Source organism: Telmatherina bonti (genome assembly GCF_933228915.1).
Source record: "Telmatherina bonti genome assembly, chromosome: 12".
NCBI classification, from domain to species: Eukaryota; Metazoa; Chordata; class Actinopteri; order Atheriniformes; family Telmatherinidae; genus Telmatherina; species Telmatherina bonti.
In genome coordinates this window covers 31,708,709-31,725,496 of record NC_136610.1, presented here as the reverse complement: position 1 = coordinate 31,725,496, position 16,788 = coordinate 31,708,709, and the positions used below count along the sequence as shown (strand labels likewise).

Genomic DNA, 16,788 nt, shown 5'->3' with positions numbered 1-16,788 from the left:
ACCTTCATAGCAGCAGGATCGTGACTGAATCATCTTTATTTTTGTCAGAATATACCAAAAACTGCATTAGGTCTTAGAAGTCACAATGTTTATAATCACATAACATCTCTACAAGCCAAAAATGATTGAAAAAGAAAAGCTGGATTTAGGTCGCACACACACACACGTGTTATGCTACACGTGTGTGTGTGTGTGATGTGAAGAGGTTGTTCCAAGCTTGGAAGTTGAAGCAATAAACTCCCTTCCATAGAGTGTATTTTTCCAGCCTTTACTCATTTAAATGTACTCATTTAATCACCAAAAATACTTCTTGTTTATTTCCAAATCTAATCATGGAAAGTCATAATTTATTTTATCTGAACATGACCCCTCTGCACCTGCCACACAATCTTCCTTTAACCACCAAACCGTCCCAAATGACACGTCACGACGGAGAAATGACGATTAATTTCTTTTGTGTTGCTCCAACTGTGCTTTCAGATTTGAAGGCATGTAAGTTATGTAAACACAGAAAAGACCTGGGTGATAGTAAGAGGATACTGAAGCTGCGGTCTGTGATCTCCAGGTTCCACAGGTTCACCCGGAGATCGTCAGTGGAGATGAAGGTCTGGAGGTCGGAGTTGACAGAGATGGAGTTGATGTGGTATGTGTGGGCGTTGCTGAATACCCGTCTGGCTGTGGCCTCGACCATCAAATCCATCGGCTGCAGCACTGGTACCTACGATAGATGATATGAAAAGAAATGTTGAAAATCATGTTAAGAAAATTCATTTGGAAGGATTTGACATGATTTAGATTTAAAGCTGGTTTCACAGAAGCCTTGATCAGATGTTTTTCTGTGATTGTATAAATATGCATGCACATGTTTTGCTTCATTGCATGTGTTTAGAAGCTGAGCGCATCCAGTGTGTTTGTAAATCTGCACGATACACAACCAGATGACTCCAGGGATTCATTTGACATTTATGCCACAAATCTAAATGAAACAGAGAAAGAAAATGAAGGGTTCCCGGGCAGTTCGATGAGCTGGTTCAGTCACACTGAATATCTGTTCACCACACAGACACTCAGTGATCATGACTCCCCCTTCACTCCCCCAAAGAAGTGCTGAATAAGTCACTCCTGTTCTTTTTTTTGTGTGTATGTGTGTCAGAGAAAACGAAAAAGAGGTTAAAAAAAAAAAAGATGCCTCGAGGGCATCGCAAGGCCCTGCTGAGGAATGATAACCAAACTCCACAAAAAATTAAGACAAACTCACATACACCCACACACAAACACACACAGTTTGCACAGTGCAGCATCGGCTTCAAAGACAGCCAGCACCAGTCTGCATGCAGCCCCCCGTTGGCCAGATAAAACTCAGACAAAGAGAGAAGAGAGGGGAGGGAGCCAGGAGAACAAATCGACTGCTTCTTCCCTTTTTTCTCTCGTCCATCGTTGGCACTGACAGAGAGACATGGAAGCCCAGCAGGCTGCTGTATCTCCATGGGTGTCACTTCATTTCCATGTCTTTCACTCACTGTCCAGAGAGACACGAACCTTATTAACCCATAACCCACTACACTGACAGTTACACTGTACAACTTGCCCCTGCACCCTCTCAGCCACTGAACAGACTGTTCCTTGTTGTGTAAAATGCAAGATACACTGAATTCTTCCAATTCTGCATCACATAACAAGAATACATTCAGTTTTCTATTTAAAACAATACTTAGCAAGCAGATGGATCACACTTCCATGTATCAAGTTGCTAATAAATGGAAAACTTGATATCTTACTTTTTTGTTGTTTTTATGTTTACTAGTTTGTTTGTTTTTTTGTTGGGTGGGGAGCTCAGTTTAGACTAATATTCCTGAGTCCCTCCCTCTTTTCCTGGACAGATTTCACAGCCTATAAACAGGATTGCCACAGTCACGGCCTGTCCTCCAGGTTGCTATGATCCCCCAGTCAGCCAGACAAAGAGGGACAGACACGCTGAACACAGCACTAATCTGCTATGGCAGACACATACGCACACACACACACACACACACACACTCTTCATATTCACAAAGTGTTGGTACTGTGTGACCTTTTTGTGTTAAAATTAAATAGATAGTGGAGTGATAAGAATCGCTCTGTGGTTGAGTTGCACTGCACCGACCGATATCAGTCAGTCTCACTTTCCACAACCAGTCTGAGTCCAAAAGTGCCCAGCTAGACCGGGACTCTCACTTACTAGAAGTTATCATATGGTTTCCCAGCTATGTTTCAATAAAAAACATGATAGAGCAAGTCACACTATGGATTTATTTTTATTGTACCATATTTGAGTATATTTACACAACTTTGCCTTTTACACCAAAACTGGAACTTGTTACCCCATAAGCCAACAAAGTACAAACTACAGTGTTTTGCTGACCATAGCCAACCAGTTTAAGATTAAATATTTTTATTTAAGCTAAGCCTTCGAGAATGTAATAGTGAATAAAAACAACAAGAAGTGTTGAAGGCATTTGGAAAGTCTGGACATAAAATTTGAATAGTCTTCACTGATGTGACACTTTTACCCATTTTTTTTTTTTTTTTTAAAATAAAAATATGTTGACACAGTGCATATAAAAAGACTCCATTTGGAATAACTTGGAGTTCAGTGTTTTGTTCAGTAAAACTTTGGTATGACAAAGATTCCTGGGTCAAACCTCCATATGTGGGATTAGAGTACAAGTCCCTCAAAAACCTGATCCACAGCATAGTCCGAGAAGAGTTCAGATTGTTGATTAAATCAAACGTTCAGCGTAGGGCTTAAAGATGAGATTACAGAATGTATTATGGGTTCTACTTATTTAATTCCACAGTGGACATTTTTTTCTGTTAATGTTTCATTCTCACACTGAGGAAAATAGCAAATGGAAACTACAGCGGACCACACAATGACTGGTGTATGATTTTTAACCAAACTATTAAACTCAACTGTTGCCATGACATGATGTGGGTATGAGCAAATCATGACAGTCTGAGTGTTGTTAGACACCATCATTTCTTATGACTGGCTGCCAACAGTGAGGTGCAAATCAATGAGCCTCTTAAAGAGAGAAAACTTAATTCAAACTTTTCTCATCTTGACCCCTGAGAGCTCCACAGCTTTCCTGTAAACACCAGTTCTCTCAAACTTCAGCACCAATTCTTCCAGGAAATGACAAATAAAAGCAGCGTGTTGTGTAGGTGGTAGCAGATTGCAGTGAGGTGATAACCAACTATTCAGAGTTGCTTCACACATTGAATTTTAGTGCTGACACTTCTATTTTTAATCTATTTTATTCTATTTAGAGGCACCTTTAAGGGCCATGTATTCTCCTCTGTTGAGTAATGATTTCGTTTGGCATTTTTTATAATTATAGGAAAGATGATACTGAAGATGAAGTAAGGAAAAGATGGGAATTTGGGCTGGACAGCCAGGAGCTTTGATCATGAAAACCTTCATGCAGGAGAAAGGAAGATATCCACAAAATATTACTGGAAAAAAGATTCACTGAAGCCACAGACATCACTGTTTTCACGGCACACTGAATAGTAGGGGTGGGAAAATCGAATCGAAAAATCGAAAATTGGGATTTTTTTGCTTCACATTTTTAAAATCGATTTTTTGTTTTAAAAAATCTTTTTTTTTTTTCAAATAAATAAAAAACACCCATAATAAATTTTTTTGTCTTCTTGGGCTTTATAGCAGCGGAATGATGGTCTGGCTACTGTGCTGTTTTTTCCTCATTGAAATCAAGGAAAATGACGAGTAAAAAAAAGTTGAATACATTTATTTTGTTTTTAATCTACAAAAATCATCTTTATCAAAGAATTGTTAGAATCGCAATTGAAATCAAATCGGCCCTACCGAATAGGTCGTGATTTTGGACAACAGCTTTCCCTTTTGCTCGCAGTTCACAGAAACAAACCTTTGCTTTGTATACCAGTATGAACGCGACATTTTTGTTGGTGTTAGACTTGTTGATTTTGCGTGACCTCTTACCCGTAGCGAGGTGATGGTTGTCGGATCTCTGATCCGTCCATCCTCATCCTTCAGGTTGTATCCCTCCGGACGCTTGTCCCTTTCACTGATCTTCCACAGCTTCACAGTCTTGTCTGGGAAGGATACATCACAAAACAAAGCACACGGAAACACAAAAAAAAAACACATTTAGATCACGGCTTACAACAGTGACTCTGCCTACAAGATGGATGCGGGGGGTTGGGCAGCCAATCTGGCATGTATCTGGGCAGCAGCCAGGGAGAATGATGAATGGCAGCTTGTGTATAGATTCTGATGTTAGTGATATCCATCTACAAGTTGACTTCATTTCCCTGCTTCACTGTACGTTCCCCCTGAAAAAGCCATCTGGGCGCATTTCAATTGGGTTTCACGTAAACACCAGTTACATCTCATCTTCTCGGTCTACTGAAGTGGATGGCAGCAGCAGTCAGGTTGTTGCTTTTTTTTCTTTTAATTTCCGCTGTGAATACTGGTGTCAGAGCAACGAGGCCATCGCCACAGGACCCTCTACCATCTGCTCCAGCCACCGCTAGCACTTCTGCAGCAGCCATGCATGAAGCTCACAATCTGCAAGACGCCTCTCTCCTGACGTGTGTGTGCCTGTCTGAGCAAGTGATCATGCATGTGTGTGGTGGTACACGCTTTGATATATATGTGTGTGTGTGTGTGTGTGTGTGTGTGTGTGTGTGTGTGTTCCTGCTGTGGCAGCCATGCATGAAGTCTTTAATCTGAAACTCTTCAGCTGGTGGCACCTGCTCAACCAAGCAAAACACCAATACGCCCACACAGATAGTCAAAAAGACATTTTCATGTAATATTAGCATTTTCTTTTGCACCAGCTGTGGATCCATTCTGCAATGTGAAGACTTAATCTGTCTGCTACTTGATATGTTCACTGACTAACAACATCTACATGTAAACACACTCAGCTGACAGATTACAAGTCCCTTTGATCAAATTTCTATTAGTGCTCTTACCGTTGGTGGAAAGCAGAAAGTACGCTGCGTTCTGCTGTGGAAGCCATTTAATCTTATTGATCTTCTCCTCGATCTCTAAACTCTTCAGGTAGTCAAACTCGGGTTCGTGGCTCTGGAATGTGCTGTAAACATTGTACTCCCCTCGACGCTGGGGCTGTGTCTTACTCTGTGGAGACAGGAAAAAAATTAAAACAGTGAAACAGATTGAAATTCAAAGTAAAATTCAAAAGATTAACAAGATGTAGACTAGAGTCAGGTAGAATTTTTTTTGCATGTGTGTATGCATGTCTCTCTCTATGCATAAATATATATATGTATGTGTATAGATAGATAGATAGATAGATAGATCGATAGACTGGAAATGTTTGCAACTTGCAGATTACAGAAGTGACTGTTGTAAGCAATGTTTTTTTTTCCATGTAACTTAAAACTTAAGATTTTTAAAGTTAAGTACTTCTTTTACTTTTCAGCTGTTAATACCAGGGGTTGCCACTCTGAATCCTATACCTTTATTTATTCTTATAACCTGCATCTTCTTCTCTTAGAGCAACTAACGTCATCTCCTCTCTCCATACATCCTTAAGTCTTGAGCCTGAGTCTCCCAGTGAGGTAGTTCCAACCGTAGCCTCCTTCTCTATTCAATGTCCCTCTTCTGTAGATACTCAGGCCATCTTAGCTTGCACACTCTGACTTTGCTTCATCTTTAACATGCTATTCCTCTGATGTACTGATTCTTTATCCTATCCATCACTGTTATTCCCAAACAGAACCTCAACATTTTTATCTCTAAAACTTCCAGTTCTGCGTCTGTGCGTTGCACAGAGCTGCTGTCTCGTAACCATACACATACCAGACTATGTAGTGGCTCCAGCTGTACCCTTTTGTTTGACTTTTCCTCTCTGACACTGCACGAAAAATCCAGCACCACAAAGTTAGGTGTGAAAAGGGACCACAGCTTTATAGTTGACTCACAAGTCAACACTATGGTTGAGTCTTGTTTCTTTCAGTTGAGGCAGCTGTCAAAACTCAAGCCTTTCCTGCCTGACACCACCTAGAGACGGTGATCCAAGCTTTTATTACATCATTCCTGGATTATTGTAAGATTCTTTTATTTGTTTTTGCGTCTCTTAGTCTTGCACCATTGTATTTGCCTGAGCTGCTTCGTCTTTACATGCCATCACATGCTCTTAGATCAGCTGAACAGATGCTTTTAACTGCTCTGAAGTAACTTTATAAACACAGAGACTTCTCGGTTTTACTTAATAAATTATGGAGTGAGCTACCATGCTAGGTTAGACAGGAACCTTTTATTGTTGTTAAAAACCTATTTAACAACAGACTTTTACTTATTGACTTTCAAGCAAATGTGCATTGTCATCTGTCAGTATGTATGTGTGTATTTTAAATGATTTAGTTTTGAGGTTCAAATCAGCTTATGGATACATTTGGGGAAAGAGTTAGGGGTGAGGCATAAAGTCAGGGTAAGAGGCTAGGTCGGATCTGCACCGTGTCAAAGGAGAATATCTACTCTCAATACAGACCAGATGTGTGCTTGTGTTTACATGCATGCATGTGCAAGCATGTATGTCTTCATAAATGCATTATGATTATCAATCACAGAGTAGTGAAGAGGTTGGTTTAAATCAGGGGTGTCCGTCCTCGAGGATCACTGCCCTGCAGGTTTTCGATATATCCCCTTTTCCTGACACACCTGACTCACATTAATCGTGAGTCATTGTCCAAAAGACAATGAAGTTCTGCGCCGTGACTGATTCATGTGAGTCATGTGTGTTACAAGCCTCCTCCCTGTCCATTTTTAAAACTCATCTTAAAACCCATTTTTATTCCTTGGCCTTTAACCCAACGTAAAACAGTTTCCGGTCAGTGTGCCTTATTTTTATTATTGGTTTTTACTTACTATTTATTTAGTTTGTTTTATTGTTTTAATTCCGTATTCCTTGTATGACTTCTTGTTTTATTGTGTTATTTATTTGCATTTGAACTGTTTTATTCTGTTTTTATTTTGGCCGATTGTGTACAGCACTTTGTTTCAACTCTGGCTGTTTTAAAGGGCTTTATAAATAAAGTTGAGTTGAGTTGAGTTGAGGGATACGTGGAAAACCAGCAGGATTGTGGCCCTCGAGCTCGGCACCCCTGGTTTAAATAATCCTTTTCTTCTTTCTGTTTCTGTGTATGGTTTCTTTGTTATTCAAATTAATTACAGATGTTTGAAATAAAGCCTTCGTTCATCCAAAAGCTAACAATATAACTTAAATGCTTCGAGGTTGTCACTTGCTTTCAGCCAAAGGGTGGCTTAATTAGAGCTGAATTGTTGACATTTTCTACCTCCTGCTCCCTCTGGAAGACGACCACTCTTCCTCCTTTATCCCCGGTGGCCAGAAGCTCCCCCGATGAGTTAAACTCCACCGTTGAGATAATGTCAGCTGCAACACAGGAAGCGAAGCAGAGAGTGGGAGAAAATGTCAGTGTGAACATGGACAAACTTATCAATGCATCAGACAAACACAAAGAAAGATATTTTAGTAAGATGCAAGAGAACCTTTGAGAAGAAAAAAAAAGGCGGGCGGGGGGGCTTGGGGGGGGCTTGTCATTAACTCACAGAGGACTTTTTGACACAGATACGCAGTTTAGTAAAATATGGGTTAGGAGAAACCACTGGATGAATCGCAGCATAGTTCAACCACTTGTCTGGCTGAAGCGAGATGATGTGCGTCCTTAAACCGTACCATAGCTTTTTAAAAAGATGCTGCTGCAACAAAAATAATGCTACTCATCTGTCTATTACTGTGTGAGACCCTATGCAGCTCCACTTCATCACAAACCTTTCAGAGTTTGGCTTTTGGGACATTCTATCTCTTTAAAGAGCAGCAGACAGATAAAAACAAAAAGAGAGGAGGCATAAGGGGTTCTGTGCAGTCTATCTTTGACATTCCTGTGTGATTAACATACCTACAGTTTCACTGAAAAGTAAATAACAGACACCTACCCTTAAGGTAGCTTCGCCTCTCCTCCTCAAAGACATACATCTGCCTGGATTTAGGAGAGGCTAATGGTGACTGTAATTATCACACACCCCAGGGCTAAAAAGCCAGAGCATTATTTCTGTTTCTCTCTCAAACACAGACAAACACCCAACAGTGAAGAGTAGTCCTCTGTTTAACAATGACAATAATATTAGACAGAAAAAGAGAGCGCTTGTTGTTTTGTACCCCCCACGCCCTCTGTGGACCTGCTACTGGCAGAGCTCTGAACAGGAGAGGGGAATGTTGCTATGGAGACCGTTTCCATCTCTAGCGGCAGTCAGAGTGTATGTGTGTGCCAATACCTCTTAGACTTAGTTGCTGATGCTAGCTGTAATTCAGCAGACAGAGAGAGTGCTGCAATAGAGTGAAAAGCTGCTAGTGGATCCGGGGGAGCCTGTGCAGTTCGATGCAGCATGCAACTTCAGACAATGAGACCCTGTAGAGAGGCTCATCTCTTCATTTAAGGTTGTTGTGCATGGTGGAAGTAACTAACAGTTATCTCTTTGTATATACACACACACACACCCAAACGTGTGTGTGCCATCCCCTTGTTTCAGTTAATTGTTAGAGAGACAGTCACATTTACAGATGAGACCAGAGGGATCCTTATGCACCGATAATGACAAGAGGTGGGGGCCAATACTAATCATGTTTGATTAAGAAAACTAATAACCTTTTACAGACAAGACAAAGTCTGACCTAATTACAGCCTGCCTGGGAGAATATGTCTGACACACCATATTGTTGTGGGATGTGCTCGCCCAGGTGTACGCAGATGGGGAAAGAAAGTATAAAATTCCTACACCTGTGTTTCTAGACCATGTGCTCGCATAGAGATGTGCAAGTGTCTCTAATCAACATTTTTAATATATAAAAACACACACACACACATAGTGCCTTCCTGAACACCCACTCTCAGAACGAATCCACTGGCGTGAATCGAATGGAATCGGCTTAGCAGTCTGCATTGTTGAATCAAAGTCATTTTCTTTCTTTTTGTCCTTCACACTCCCCCCTTTTTTTTTCTGGTGTCCCCCCCCCCTCTCCTGCTCCTTCCCTCATCATCTACACATTAAGTCACAGAGAAGAAACAGTTATTGATGGATGCCATTTAACAAGTTTATACACGGGTAGGTTCTTCAATCATCTTTACGGCAGAGCCAGCAAAGCGGAAACTCATGTTGACTTTAAGGAATGCTTCCCTAAATGAGTTTTTCTACATGCAAATGAATTCAGAGCAGAGACGGTAATTTACTCAGCCTGAGCCACTGGTGAAATTTAGCTTAAATGGCAACATTTTCTCCAAAAGGAATCTCCCTTCTAAGCAACTTATTGATTGGCAGGAGGGGGATTTTTAAGTCTTTTCAGCTTCAAGACAGACACATATAAACGGACGACTGATCAAATGTGTACTTACACACAAGGTCTAGCCCTCTCTCAGACACACACACACAGTTTCATCAGCAGACCATAACCAGATGAAGCCCATAAATCCTGTGACCAGCCAGGTCTAACAAAGACAGGTCAGCGCTTCTTGTCGCATCGGAAGGATGGTTCAGATAACACACATCCATCACCCGTAATAACATAGACGAGCCTGTTGGCCTGCTGTTGTAATCAGTGCCCAAACAACTGAATTAAAACAGCCATGTCCAATATGAATTACCAAGATGCTGCTTCTTCAGATACCTGCAGGTTCACAACATGGTGCTGGGGGTCATCAGGTCGATCACATCAGCTCTTAAAAAAGCTGAATTTTTGGACGTTGTTCTCATGTTATGGTAAAAGCACGAGAATTTGGTTTAATATTTCATGGTAATGGAAAAAGTAGGTGATGGTGCTTCGTCACTGCTTTTTCAATTCAGATTTTTTTAATCATTATTGGCTACGATTACATGATGTTTTTTAATTTGGAATTAATAATTCAGAATTAAATTATTCGGAATTAAAATATTCTCCTACGGGTTCACATGAAAATAATAATTCCGAAAGGAGGATTGCGTGAAACACGTCCTCACTTAATTCCTCTTTAGAATTAAGGGTTCTGATTGGACAAAGGGTTCTGGTGACGTATGACGTATTCAGGAAATAAACAAAGTTGGCTCACTGCTTCTCGTCTTTTCAGTTGTAACTTATGAAAACTACATAAGAGTACCAGTTTCGCTGGTATTTTTATTATAAATTTGAAGTACCAGCTCAACACAAGCATACTACTTCACTTTTTGCAGCAACTGAGAAAGAGAAGAAAGATAGACCACCGAACACGGGATGCAAAACAACGCGAATCATCGGGACAGGACAAGGTAACGAGCATGCTCAGAACGACCAGAATTAACTTAGAGTGGAATTAATGTTTACATGACAGAGGAATTAAATAGTTCGGAATTAAAATTTTAGTACATGCAAAACACTGTGGTCTCATTATTACCCACCATTGATTATTACTATTACTGGTCAAACAGGGACAGATATGCTCCATCATAATTTCTACTCTTATTTTATTACTTGAAGTCTCTCTTGTTGATTTATTATCATTTCCTATGAGTACGTTTACAAATTTGTCCAATGCCAAAACTCCCAAGTTTTATTTAGCCCCCCCTGTGATGACTCTGGGGCCCGCAGTCACTGGGTTAATATTTTCAAAATAAGTGATATTCAGACATGGTTCAGAAATATATAAATATATATATATATATACATATATATATATATATATATATATATATATATATATATACATATATATATATATATATATATATATATATATATATATATATATATATATATATATGTATAAATTTATATATATATATATATATAATTTAATGGACCCCTTGAATTAGGATTAGGACTGATGGACACCCCAGACTTCTGGAAATGTCAATCAGGAGAAGAAAGTTTGATACATCTTTTATGTACTTGTGATAAAATACAGCAATTTTGGTATTGCCTTCATACTATTCTCTGTTAAATTTCAGTGGTCCATATCCCATTTAGCCCCAGGTTATTTGTCCTTGGAGATACATCTGTGTCGAAAGGGGGCAGTAAACATTTAAGAAACTGGGTCCAATCTGGCATTATGATTGTTAGACATGTTGCTCTTTGGGTCACAGCAGTCTGATAAATTAGCCAGAGTGGCAACATTTGAAAAAATGTCCTACTAAATATTAGACCAGCTGGAAGTTTACTAGAATAAATGGGACAAATATTTGCAGCCTGGAAGGCTCATAAACAGAACTAAAAATATAAGGTATAGGTGTTAAGACATTGCATTTTTATTTGGTACTGTTTCTTCCCCTAGAGTACACATACATATTTATACTTATGGGTTAATTATTCTTACTGTTACTGTTGTTATTATTATTGTGGCTATTATTGTAGTTATTATTATTGTTATTTCATTTTTTAGATGGATGCTAGAGTTGGTACAGAAAAATTTAATGTAAATAGGGACATTGTATTAAGGGGGTAGGTTTCAGATGGGTCAGTGAGGAGAAAATATGTAATTTGTGTTATTGCATAGCAGTGGAACCATTAAAATGGTAATCATATAAAAAAAAAAACAGCCATGTCACTGCCTATCTTTGTTTCTGTTCACCAATCTGATTCTCAGTGACACCCTTCAGCATACATTATTGACACCGAAACCAGTAGGATGGAAACATAGATATGCATTGATTCTGGAATAAAAAAAACAACAATGCACGAGAAGCCAGAAACATATTGAATGTATTTATAGATGCCTGAGCACGGTAGATTGGGCGGAACAGACTTGGCCACTAAAAGCAATGATAGCAAAGATAAGTTTGCAGCTTAGAATAGCTGGATAAAAGACTAAACATGACTTGTAGGTACAGAAACATGCATGAACCAAAATAGGAACACCCTGGCTAACCTCTACGCATCACATAATCCTGCTTTGAGTGGAAAGCAAAACAAACAAATGGCAAAAAACAAAGAAACTGGATCTGATCCAGCACCAGTGGTAAGTTGTGTAAGACTCCCAAAACGATCTGGCTGCATGGAAAGGTAGTTGCGTAAGTTGTGTGCAGCATTTCCAGGTATAAGGATAGATGTGAACAACATGGTGGCGTGAAAAAGCTTTGTTAGCGATAGACATGGAGAGGAGAGGATTATAGCACTTGTGCTGAGCTGCCTGCGTCAAAGGATCAGGCCGGCGGATAATTCCAGTCTGTTCTCGCACTCTCTTTCACCTGCCATTCTCATGGCTTCGTGTACAACCAAATAACTGTATCATTCTGCATCTCTTTTCTGTGAGGAACACACACACACAAGCAGTCCCCATGAATTCACCTCATAAAGACATAAAGAGTCTATTGGTGCTGAACAAGCAATTGATAATTGCTTCATTTTACACCAGCAACAATAGAGATCAATCAGAATAAACCCAGCTACCTTCTAGCCTGGTACCCAGCCATATGATTAAGGCTTTATTAGCTTCACACAAAGCACCAGAGCACAATGCAGCTCCCTTCATCTGAGGACCATGACTCTTTGTAAGAAGTGGAGTGAACAAGCTAATTAACCTGGTTTCTCCAGGATCAGCCCCTTGAGTATGAGACAGGGTATATGTACGTGTGTGTTTGGTGTGGTTTCTCCACTGCATGTCAATGTGAGTGTATTCTTTTGAGAGTGTATCTCTGTACGTGTGCTTGTGATTGTTCTATATCCCCACACTCTGGAGAGTTGAGGGCGAAATGGGCGAGACATGTTTCTGCTTTACTTCTCACACTTCATTAACACATTGGCGTGGCACACATCTGACTGCAGACAAAACACAGGACGGGACGAAACATAGAGCAGTGAGAGAGGCGAGGCGAGGAAAAGAGTGAAATCAGTCTTCAGCGCCCGAGCACTCGATCCTGAATACCAAGAGGAGTCATTTGAAATGCTTGTTATTTAATATTCTGTTAGATATTGAAAACATAAAAGAGGGGGGATGGTGAGGAGACGAGCATTATAAGGATCCACCGCCAAAACAAAAGCTGACACATACTCTCTATCAGTCTGGCAGTGTTGCTTTGGTGCAATTCCTTTCATCTTGCTGGGTTTTTTTTAGGGCTGGAGTGAATCAACGATTAGTTGTCTGCTGCACAGGCTGAAATCCTGTTTTTATGGTGACCTTATTACTAAAACATAAAGGGATTCTAGTGATTCCTCGACAGGACACAGGAATTAGCTACGGTATCAAAACTTACAAATGCTTCCCATTACAGAGTCCAGAAAGGTCAAACACTGCTTAGCCTTCAGGCTAGCTGTGCACAGACTGACTCAAACACTCACAGCATCCCCCCGCTGACCATGCAGGTAGCCGTATCACAGTTTAGAAATTGGATATTTTTTGTCGTCATCCTACAGTAGCAACACCGCGGGTATTCTTTAATAAATTCTCATTAAATTTTCATGATGCCGCAGACTTAATAAGAAGCTAATCAGGGGATGAAAGCAGCTGCTGAAGGAGTGTGACTCGCCCCAACTTCACAGCTTGCCATTAAGCCCCCACACCAATCCCATACACACATATGCATTATCTTTCTTTGCACTACGAGTAGAGGTGGGGCTCAGCGATTTGAGTGTTTCGTAGTGAATAATGGATGGGACCTGAGGGTATGGCGGGCTAAGTCTTTTTATGCCAGAGTCCTAAAGTGTGGCCCTAGGCCATTTGCATTGGCACAGGCAACCAGGCTCGGATACGTTCTCATCGGAGGCAGCAATAAACGCTGCAAGCTCTCTCTGTTTCAGGACAGCATCAGTATTCAGTGGGGCTAGAGAGGTCACATCACAGACAGGGTTGTACTCACATCAAGCAGATGTACAACAGCAACACAGAGAGATGCAAGGTGAAGAAGAGCAGTCAGAGGGAGGGAGGGATCACATTTCCTACCAATAGATCTTTAGGTCATTGTTCCGGTTACTAAATTGTAAAGGACCAGAAATCAATACCAACGCAGACATTAGGTTAGGTCCTGCCTCGGAGGGAGAAAGCTATTTACATTTTTAAACCCAATGTGGTGCAATTTGACAGTATTATTCATCATCTAAAGACTCAGTGTGGCAATAATGAAAATGAACTGAGACTAACGTTGAAGAAGCATAACAGTCAATTGACTCATCATAAATATATAAAGCGACAGAGAGACACAAATTATCCATTCCCATCACCATTAGCGAGCAATGTGTCATCTGCAGGCGGCTGCTGAATGCAAATCAGACCGTAATGTAACGTTCCTCCTTAGAGACGATGATGGTGTCTCTGGAAACTTTCCTTCTGCATTAAGCAAGACTGAAATTTCAAACCCAACTATGGAGGACCAGCAAACATTGTGAATCCAAAGTAACCACCAATGGAGTCAGTGAGGCATGGGATTGGTGTGAGATAAAGGTCAGTGTGAGTGACATCATTAAAATGTGACATCATTAAAGTGTCCTGCTGTCGTGAGCGAGCACAGCCTTAGGGCAATCCCAACCAGCTCACCACTACTCACCACAACTCTGTGTGTGTATATGTGTGAGTGTGTGTGTGTGTGTGTGTGTGGTCTGAACAGACTGGACCTGATGGAGCATGTGCACTTTGGTGAATTTGTGGGGACTCCCGGACCAGTTCGTACGATCTCTGGCTGTGCACTGACTTCATAACACTTAGCAGACACACACGAACACATGCACACTTATTTGTGACACAAAGAGTGACGATCAGTCATAAATTACGGCAATAAAAAATAACAAAAGTAGATGTGTGAAAAGCACAGATGGGCTCCAGACTAGACGGCTCTTTTCTTCAAGGAGACACGTTTTACAATCTGTGTAACTCTCATCCACTTTCTCCTCATCTGACGAAAGTGTGAGACAGAAGAAGAAGCAGAGATGGAGAGAAAAAGATCCCCCTTCCGCTTTTCATCTCAGCTCACACATCAAACAAAGGTATCCATCACTCCCACCCCCACTTCGCCTCTCCTCGCTGTGAACCGGCGACTGTGTTTAGTAGTGACAGGGAATCATCTAATAAGTGCTGGAGCTGAGCAAACGATGCTGCTCTCCTGCATCTGAATGAAGACGGTGGGGGCAAAAGCACCACCAGCAAGGAAAGCAGCAGAAACATGTGTAAGAATGAGACTTTTGACTCTCTCCTCCAGCCCGCAGAGGTTTCTGTAACCTGAGCTCAGGGCAAAGGGAAGAAACCGTGGTTACATTGACTCACCCTGCAGCGAAACATACCCTCCATCAACCTCTATTCTACTCTACTCAAGTCCTCCGCAAGTAGATCATTTGCATAAATATTATTCCCTTACTCCATTTTCCAGAGGTCAGTCATATCTTGAATTAAAACAGTCTTTTTGTCTCTTATGGTAAGTAAGTGGTAATGTATGAGGTGTAAAAAAGTTAAAAGCCTTTCCTGTGATGCAGGCCAATTATACAAGTGGTATTGGTGTAACATAATTGTTAAGCCTACTAAGTGTCCTTATAACACAGATCTGCATAATAGATCATATTTTTTTAACAGAGAAAAAAATACATGAGGTTCAATGTGCAGGTTTGAGCACAGAAGCTGATTGGTAGGTTGTGTTTATCTGTGGTGGAAATGCCATACGTGTACAGCATGCAGTTATATGTAAATGCTGAAAATTAAAGGGACACACTGAATTTCAAGATTGCATTCCTAAATGTCATCATGTCTCATTGTGTTTCCTTCCAAGTGCTGCCATGAACAGCACTCTGCCTTCTATACAATTGTAAATATCACAAGAAATATGCATAATTAGTCGGAAGTGATGTGATAACGTGATCAACTTTCATTTTTACTTGCAGATGACTGTTTTGTGTTATATGAAGGAGCTATTGAAGGGCAGGTGTCGGTTTCTGATGGTAGAACAGATAGAAATCATCCCTGCATCAAACAGGTTGATAATCAAAAGGTTGATGTGCGATCACTCAGGAGGAAACACATCCATGAAGCAAAGCAGCTAATGAAGCTGCAGAAACAACAGCCATTGTTAAATCCTGCTGGGTTATGAACATGTACAGTAGCAGTCTGGGGTTGTCCTGGTGTGTGTGTGTGTGTGTGTGTGTGTGTGTGTGTGTGTGTGTATGTGTGTGTGTGTGTGTGTGTGTGTACACAGAGACAGAGAAAGCAAGAGAGATCCATATTTCATTGTGCTACCTCCAAGAATTAGGGCACATTTCCTGTCGGCTTCATCTTTTCAATAAGTGAACGATGAAAACACACATTTTCATCATTTTAAAGAGCATTTCACATAGATTAAAGAAACATCTGAATATGCTGCTTTAATCCCTTGTTGCCCAATATCTCCCTAGTCATTCTAAAATAGCAGACATGCTGGGATCCACCTCACCATGTCCACACAAATAGGCCTACTGACACCACATGCGAGCTGGATCTTCAAAAACCTAAAATGGTCCTTTAATATCCCCCCTATCAGCTTACAGTAAGTCTAAGGTGATTAAATACACCTTTAAAGTGTTCAAATGGCATCACTTTGGAGCGCAATATGATTTTTTTCGTTATATATCACTCACTGGGAGCTGCGATTGTCACCTGATGCCTTCAGGGTTTAATCTTTTACACATATTATTACTAAGTCGCTAAAATCAGTCAGAATTTATGGCTTAAAATACCTTCGGTTGCATAGTTGTGGTCGCGAAGGAAGCTGTTGTTGATTTTCCGGGTGTCACTCTCCTCCTCCATTGATGAATCGGCTGG

At 40.6% G+C, this 16,788-nt stretch overlaps 1 protein-coding gene across 2 annotated transcripts in view; it reads right to left on the bottom strand.

The window, feature by feature from the left end:
• The window catches only part of ppp2r2ba (protein phosphatase 2, regulatory subunit B, beta a), a gene marked incomplete at both ends in the record, with an annotated part of 47,850 nt that overhangs the window by 5,047 nt on the left and 26,015 nt on the right, over positions 1 to 16,788 (bottom strand). The window contains 5 exons of one of the 2 annotated variants that reach the window (XM_079249713.1): positions 541 to 718; positions 4,004 to 4,116; positions 5,002 to 5,167; positions 7,348 to 7,445; positions 16,704 to 16,773. In XM_079249713.1, the coding sequence (XP_079105839.1) occupies positions 541 to 718; positions 4,004 to 4,116; positions 5,002 to 5,167; positions 7,348 to 7,445; positions 16,704 to 16,773 (625 nt within the window). Of the gene's footprint in view, positions 1 to 540; positions 719 to 4,003; positions 4,117 to 5,001; positions 5,168 to 7,347; positions 7,446 to 16,703; positions 16,774 to 16,788 lie in introns of those variants that run through there. The other variant, XM_079249712.1, reaches the window with a different exon arrangement.